At 43.9% G+C, this 7500-nt stretch overlaps 1 protein-coding gene and 1 pseudogene across 2 annotated transcripts in view; one reads left to right on the top strand and one right to left on the bottom strand.

Moving 5' to 3' along the window:
• Positions 1-2508, top strand: part of cgnl1 (cingulin-like 1) — a 44662-nt gene extending 42154 nt beyond the window's left edge. For both annotated transcript variants that reach the window (XM_031586963.2, XM_031586962.2), the window contains 2 exons: positions 61-224; positions 819-2508. In XM_031586963.2, the coding sequence (XP_031442823.1) occupies positions 61-224; positions 819-972 (318 nt within the window). In that variant the 3' untranslated portion in view covers positions 973-2508. The remainder of the gene's footprint in view (positions 1-60; positions 225-818) is intronic.
• A 3216-nt stretch (positions 2509-5724) lies between these two features.
• Positions 5725-5843, bottom strand: LOC116218023 (annotated as a pseudogene).
• Between the last annotated feature and the right edge of the window lie 1657 nt (positions 5844-7500).

The raw sequence follows: 7500 nt of genomic DNA, 5'->3' as shown, positions 1-7500 counted from the left end.
GTGTGTGTGTGTGTGTGTGTGTGTGTGTGTGTGTGTGTGTGTGTGTGGGTGGGTGTGTAGCTGAACCTGCGTCTGAAGGCCCTGAAGCGTCAGATGGACGAGGCGGAGGAGGAGATTGACCGCCTGGAGCACGGCAAGAAGAAGCTGCAGAGAGACCTGGACGAACAGCAGGAGGCCAACGAACAACTACAGAGCCAGCTCAAAACACTCAGGAGCGAGATGAGGTACACACACATACACACACACACAGACACACACACACACACACACACACACACACAACTACAGAGCCAGCTCAAAACACTCAGGAGCGAGATGAGGTACACACACACACACACACACACGTTTGCAACCCAAACTCGTTTGTTCTGATCAAGGTTCAGAATGAAGCCTTAAGTAAACACTAAACTCTTAACTACACATACATACACACACACACACACACAAACACTTGCATTCTGCACTCACATACACTTTAGTCTTTTCTCTGTTTGTCACAAGCAAACTGCAGCACACTCATCATAGTGACTCACCAGTTAATGTTGGTATGACTGTAATTCTTCTGAGAGCTGGATGTCTTAGTGTTTGTCCCGTGCAGTACAAAGTGACATGTACTAAGCAAACACACACACACACACACACAAACACACACACACACACACACACACATAAGCTGTATTCAGTGGACTATTGCTCTATGGTACAAATTCAGTGCAAACGGGTATATGTGGAATACATGACACACGTGCACACACACACACATTTCATCATTTGATCCTCATTTTCTAACTACATTTCTCCCCCTCTCTCTTCTGCAGGCGCAAGACTAACTCTGCCCCCCTCCTCAACGACCTGGACGATGATGATGACGAAGATGACATCAGCACAGATGGAGAGACCTACTTCAGCTCGTCGTCCAACTACAAGCGCTCAAGCAGCCAGGACGCCATCATCTCCACCTACACACTGTAGGTCAACCCCACCCCAACACCCCCCTCCATTGTTACTGACGGAACCAGGAGAATCATATCAGTTTGGTGTTTTGGGCCTCATAGGACACCATATCACTGAAGCAGTACCTGTTGCCCTGTTGAAAACAAAAATGTCTAAATATTCCTCCTCTGTATTATTATTTTTATTTTATTTTTTATGCTTTTACCGTCCTACCTGTCTTTAACCCTAGGTCTTATAGTTACCACGGCAATATGGAAATGATTAAATGATGTTTTGATTAAGTGATTAAGTGCATTTTGAAGACGAACCAATCAGAATCATTCCTGTCGACATGTCACTCATTACTGCCAGGCCTTAAGTAGACGTCGACAAACAAATTATATGAGACGTTATTTATTCTCTCAGACGCCCCTAACGACAGAATGAAGGGCTTATCTCGTGAAGGGAAAGAGATGATGAGGGAGCCTTTTGAAAACATCACTTTTACCGTCCACATTTTTTATATTAGCTTAGCTATGAGTTAGCGCAAGAGGCTTAGAGGTCAACATAAAGGTCAACTATTCATGCTGTGTCAACAGTTCTGTTGTTAAATATGGGTTGATGTGAAAGATATGTATAGATAAGAAGATACTTCGCTGGTTGATGCTGTGCTTCTCTGACTTATAAACTGGATATCACTGTTGGTGCTGCTCTGGGACGTATCCAGTCCTGTGTAATTCCTGTAAATGAATGCATTCCTTTTTCCATGAAGACCAATCATCTCATGAACCATAAAACTGGGGGGGTGAGAGAGAGCAATTTTTATTTTTATGAGAAATCCTTGAAGTCTTGCAAGCTTTCTCTGGGACCCGAACAGTGTTACCACGGAGCCAGAGAGTAGGAGAGTGTGGGCCGTATCCAGGCCACATGTGGGCCGTATCCAGGCTAGGTGTGGGCTATGCGGTGAAGCATAGGGCATGAGTGTATGTGTGTGCAGCAGAGTGATCGTGTTGCTTTTCTCTCATGTGTGTATTTAGTCTTACAGTGTGTGTGTGTTTTTGTTTGTTTTTTTGTTTGTTTGTTTTTGTTGTGTTTTGACTGCACATGATGCTTTTTTTGAAGCCATGTGTACAGTTGTTAAACACACACACACACACACACACACACACACACACACGTTAGAGAGAGCACAAGAACATGAATGCTTCTCTTAGCTTAATTAGTGTGGGGCGGTCTTCTGTTATGCAAGATTCCCATGATGCTGGAGCTACTGGCTCCATGCTGTGTTGACAATCAAATATTTTATTTTTCTTTATTGCAAACACTGTGATGACTTAGCACTGTGTCCTGGGTCACATCTCTCCAGTATCCTTGGCTGCTGTTGTTGTTGCCATATGTGACAAAATGTCTTTAGGTTGGAGCCCCCCCCCCAGATCCAGCCTCTAGTGTGTGTTTTTAAGAAGAGGTGTGTGTGGGAGGGTGTGTGTGTTAAATAATGCTGCCTCTACCTCTCTGTATACATCTGTCATGCTTAGTCTAAAAACCTGATGAATTAAAAAAAAAATGCCACTTACAGTTATTGAGCTATTTGTCTTCTGTGTGTGTGTGTTAGAGAGAGAGAACGTCTGCGTGTGTGAGGGTGGGTGGGTGTGTGTGTGTGTTTTTAAAGAATGGCTGATTGATTATCACAGGGTGTGTCAGGGGCTGTTATTTCCCCTCAGAGCTGAAATCAGAAAGAATACGCACTACCAGACAGAACTGGAGGTCAATATCCTTAAGTCTTGCTGAGAGTCTAGTTGTGCTTCTGTCTCTCTAATGCAGCTCTGAAGTCTGTCAGGGCAGCTGTGTCAACAACCTCTTGCCTTTCTTTAATAAAGACCCCGGACAACCTCCTCCCATTCCCCTTCTCCATCTCACATATATATATATATATCCTGTGTCCGGCAACCGCACCTGACACCACAGCGCCTGGGGCAGGAAGGCCTCTAGGGGGAGGCCATGATTGATTCCTGGGGCTTGGCAAGAGCCAGCGGGATATCAGGGCGGAGGCTCAAGAAACACGTCTTGGCCTCTCCGCTCTCTCCGTTCTCCTCAAAGCTAAGCGTTCACAGCTGAGCACGGAAAAAGAGAAGGGGATTAAGGGTTTTCAGAAAACAAAGTCGATTCAACAAAAGAGGTTCTTCTTTTTTGTTAAAGGCCGCGACCTGCAATTGTTGTCCGTCTGTGTGAGGCGCAAAGAAATTAACCTCTACCGTGAGGAGAGGGCTCTTCTCTTCCTCCTCCCCCTTTCCCCCTCGCATGTATGAGGAAGACTTTTGTGCCGGTGCAGGAGTTGGCTATCCATTCCTGGAATTCCGGTCCCCCCCCGTGCTTCAGTGAGCACGCAGGGGTTAATGGTTTGATGGAAAACAGACGGAAATCCTCATGAGGTCACCCCGTTTCTTCTGTGGGACGTTTAGTGTCACGCTGGGGTTTTCTAATGGGCTTTTTGTGTACCTAATACTTCAAACAAAACAACTGAAAATAACGAATACCACCGACTGAGTTTAAACGAAAAGTCCATTCAATTTTGTTTTTCTCATCCAGTGACTTCATTCGCGCACACAAGGACAAAGTTAGTCATTGTTTTCACGGCCGGTACTTTCAAGAGTGGAATTCAGTTTTCCATTGACGCTGTTTGTAAAATGATGCTTTACCTCCCTCTACTGGTAATACTGCAGTAGTGTCGCTAGTCCGCTTCAATGGCTATCAGTGCATGGCGTCATCATCTAGTGTAAATTTGGTTAGACATTTGATACTACAGATCGTTTCTCACTTCACATTCACCCAGTGACGTAAGGGTAGTAGCAGTGGCTCCTTGCCAGTCTAATTCCAATAAATTCCAGTCTCTAGCTATCAGAGAGGGGAAGGAGGCGAACCAGAGGCTTAAGAGTTGCCCTAATTGAAAGGCGTGCTGATAGATCTCTGCTGAATGCACCCCGACCTCCCTCTGCTTTAGGGGCAGTTGGGTTTATGATGAGGTGGTAACAAGCTAATGAATGCCAGGAGTGATAGGAGGCCTCTCTCTCTCTTTCTTTCTCTCTTTCTTTCTCTCTCTCTCAGTCTCTCTCTTGGCTCCTACTTATGTATGTCCTGTTGAATACCTTTAGAGTCTAGGGCAGAGAGGATTGCTGTACCCCCCACCCCCTCATTCTCTGCCAATTCTGGCCTGTCTTCAAGAGGGTCTCAACAGTTTCTCTGTTTCTTCTCCAAGCCGCACAGGGGAATGCAGGAGAAAAACAGAGTGTTGAAGCATGTGTGTGCGTGTGTGTGTGCGTGCGCGTGCGCGTGCGTGCGTGTGTGTGTGTGTGTGTGTGTGTGTGTGTGTGTGTGTGTGTGTGTGTGTGTGTGTGGTGTGTGTGTGTGTGTGTGTGTGTGTGTGTGTGTGTGTGTGTGTGTGTGTGCGTGAGTGTGTGTGCGTGCGTGCGTTTGTGTGTGTGTTTGCGTGTGTGTGAGTGTGTGTGTGTTTTACATTGTGTCATATGTGTTCCATCAGTCTTGCATATGGAGGAGCTACACTGCCTCCTGTGTTTGCTCCTTATGTAACATATGTGTGTGTGTGTGCGTGCGTGCGTGCGTGCGTGCATGCGAGACTGTGTGTGTGTGTGTGTGTGAGAGTGTGTGTGTGTGTGTGTGCGAGAGCGAGAGTGTGTAACATGGGTGTGCCTGCTGCTCTCCGCTGTCGCTACATTCATTGTGCCTTGAAGGGCCCTAAGGCTAGTCTCTCCGACACACACACTCTCCAGCCTGCTGTGGAGGGCTGCCAAGCTCACACCCTCATTCCTGCCCTGCTTGTGTTTATCAGAGCGAAACCTCTCTGTATAGGCCGCTCTATAAACCTCTCTCTATGGTGTGCTAATTCACTATCTTAAGAGCCAGTCTTTGTTTGGGTTGGGGTGGGTGATGTCATAGATTGCTGCGCGGTGGGAGGTTCTTGTGTCCTGTAGCTGTGTTGGTCCTGACAGGTGGAGAGATTGTCCTGCTGTACACACATAATTACACGGCTATCTGCTGGATTTGATCTGCAGTTCATCCGCACAGGAAATGCACCTCACTCTGACTGGAAACGCCTGGAAAGGCAAGACTTTGTATCAGAAACAACACAGCTCAGCAAGTCATCATGTAAAAATGCCAAATAACCAGTTTGACTTGGACACTTAGAGTGAGTCCTTTTTTACACCGATACCACGATAGCAAGTACAGATAAAAGCCCTGTGACAACAGGCAGTGTGAGCAGGAATGCTCAATGTGACTGGAGTGTGACAGGACCGTGACAGGCTCTCAGAGACTCTTGGCTGCGTAGGCAGGGGAGGTCAGGCTGCTCAGTGATGCAATGTGCAGTTTATGTTGTCAAAAATAAAAAAGTTTCGGTTTTTACCATAAATATGCCTTTCGAAGGGAAACATTAGTGTTACATGGTTTGGTGTATTTCAGTGCATTCTTACAATACTGGTTCTTTCTTTCAGGTATATTTAATTTCACTTATGTAACAGAAGTCCTGAAACAGAGAACTGGAAAAAAACAGTATTTCTATTGTGCTTTCAGAATGAGATAGTTAGTTTAAAGGTGTAGTTTGTATTTTTTATTTATTTGTCAAAAACACAAATGCTTGAGGCTGTTGTTCGCCTTCTCACTCCATAGTGGAGCATAAGCCATCGATAGCAAGTTTCCACTGGATTTGGTATCCACTTGTTCTCGATGTTTCAGTAATCCAGTAAATCCACTAAGCGAGGGATTGGCCAACCCAGCTTCAGTTTACAGCACCTGGTATTCCCAGTTGGTCTCCCATCCAAGTACTAACCAGGCCGAGCACTGCTTAGCTTGTGAGATCATACGAGATTGTGCGTGCTCAGTGTGGTATGGCTCTAAGCTAAAATGCTTTAGGACTCTAACAATAATAATAACAGTAATAATTATGTAATTCTGAAGGTATTGTAGAAACACAGTTTTCTCTGATGCCATACTGATTGTCAGTGCATTCTTTAAATCAGGTACGATATTTCAGATTTTAATGTACATTTTGCATTTTTCATAGTCAGGCAAATGTAAGCAAATACAGTTTTTCTCGATTGATTACATTCAAAAACTGGAACTTATGGCACAATGACCACAACCTGTAACTCATGTGCCAACTCCCTAAACCAATTCGGCTAAACTATAAGCACAATTATGTGCTTTAGACACAGATTTCAATTGTTAACCGCACTTTCTTCAACTCACAACACACAATTATCTGCTTTAGACACAAATTTCAATTGTTAACCACACTTTCTTCAAAACACTAAACACCATCCTCTCTACTTTGCACACTTCATCAATGCCAAAACCTCCTTGTGTTCAGACAGAACACACTGCTATTCAATTGGCAAAACTTCCATTTCAAAGGCTGTTGTGCAATTTGAAATCAAAGCTTTAGCAATATGATGGCCACAGGTTAGCTCCTGGTTTGGAGAACAATTGATGGCAACATTGAAGTGAGAGGTGATCAGAAAGGCAGAGGAGTGAGAGTAAGAGGAGGAGGAGGAGGAGGAGGAGGAGGAAGATGATGAAGAGAAAGAGCAAGAAGGAGAGCCATTATCTCTGATGAGATTCGGGCCACTGTGGTCAAACGTATGGTCAACCATGGTTTGACCATGCAGGAGGCTGGCCAGAGGGTTCAACCAAATATAAGCTGCTTCTCAGTTGCATCCATTCTCTGGACATTCAGAAGAGGGAATAGGTAAGAAACACTACTATGACAGGAAAACACTAGTTTGAATCCCTTATCAGGAGCATAGTATTCTTGTATTTTCCATTGTACTGTATCTGTAAAATTACGTAAACAAATACAAAGTGCAACCATTGATGACCAAGACATATTCCTAAACATCAATACAGTGAGCCTAGCCACAGTGGACTGTGTTCTAAGGCGGAACACCTTGAGAATAAAGCAGGTGTACAGGGTGCCTTTTGTCAGAAACTCCGACAGTCAAACAGTTATGCTATGACTATGTGCAAGTAAGTCATATACATTTTCACAACTGATTGCTTACACACATGAAGCATGCTTCGTTTTCTCAAAACCCTAAACACAAATCTCTAAACCACTCACACAAAATGCAACAACATTCACAACACTGTGTAGGTCTATTTCTGATAGCACATTGTCAATATTGTCTTGAGCTAGAACAGGATGCAGTAGTTTTTTGTCCTTTTTTATTTTACATTTTTCTTTCTTTTTTTTGTTGACTGTACTGGCCTATATCCTATTGTTTGTTCTGTGCAAATCATTTACACATTCATTTGTGTTTGCTGTGATGTATAGGCTACAGCACTTTTGGAAAAAATAAAGAAATATTTTAGTTGTTACTGTATATTTGTGTGTTGTTTTATATTTGTGTAAAAACATTATACAGTTATATTTTACTACAGGAGTAAGCGTATAGTAACATAATGTTCCTGATAAGGCCTTCATACTGGTGTTTTCCCATTTCATAGTAGTGTTTTCCATTGAGCACATCAGTGTTCAATCGATGCTTAGAATGTCTA

Source organism: Clupea harengus, chromosome 20 (assembly GCF_900700415.2).
Source record: "Clupea harengus chromosome 20, Ch_v2.0.2, whole genome shotgun sequence".
In the NCBI taxonomy this organism is placed as follows: Eukaryota; Metazoa; Chordata; class Actinopteri; order Clupeiformes; family Clupeidae; genus Clupea; species Clupea harengus.
Note: the sequence above shows the minus strand (reverse complement) of the source record. Positions and strands in the feature narration are given on the sequence as shown.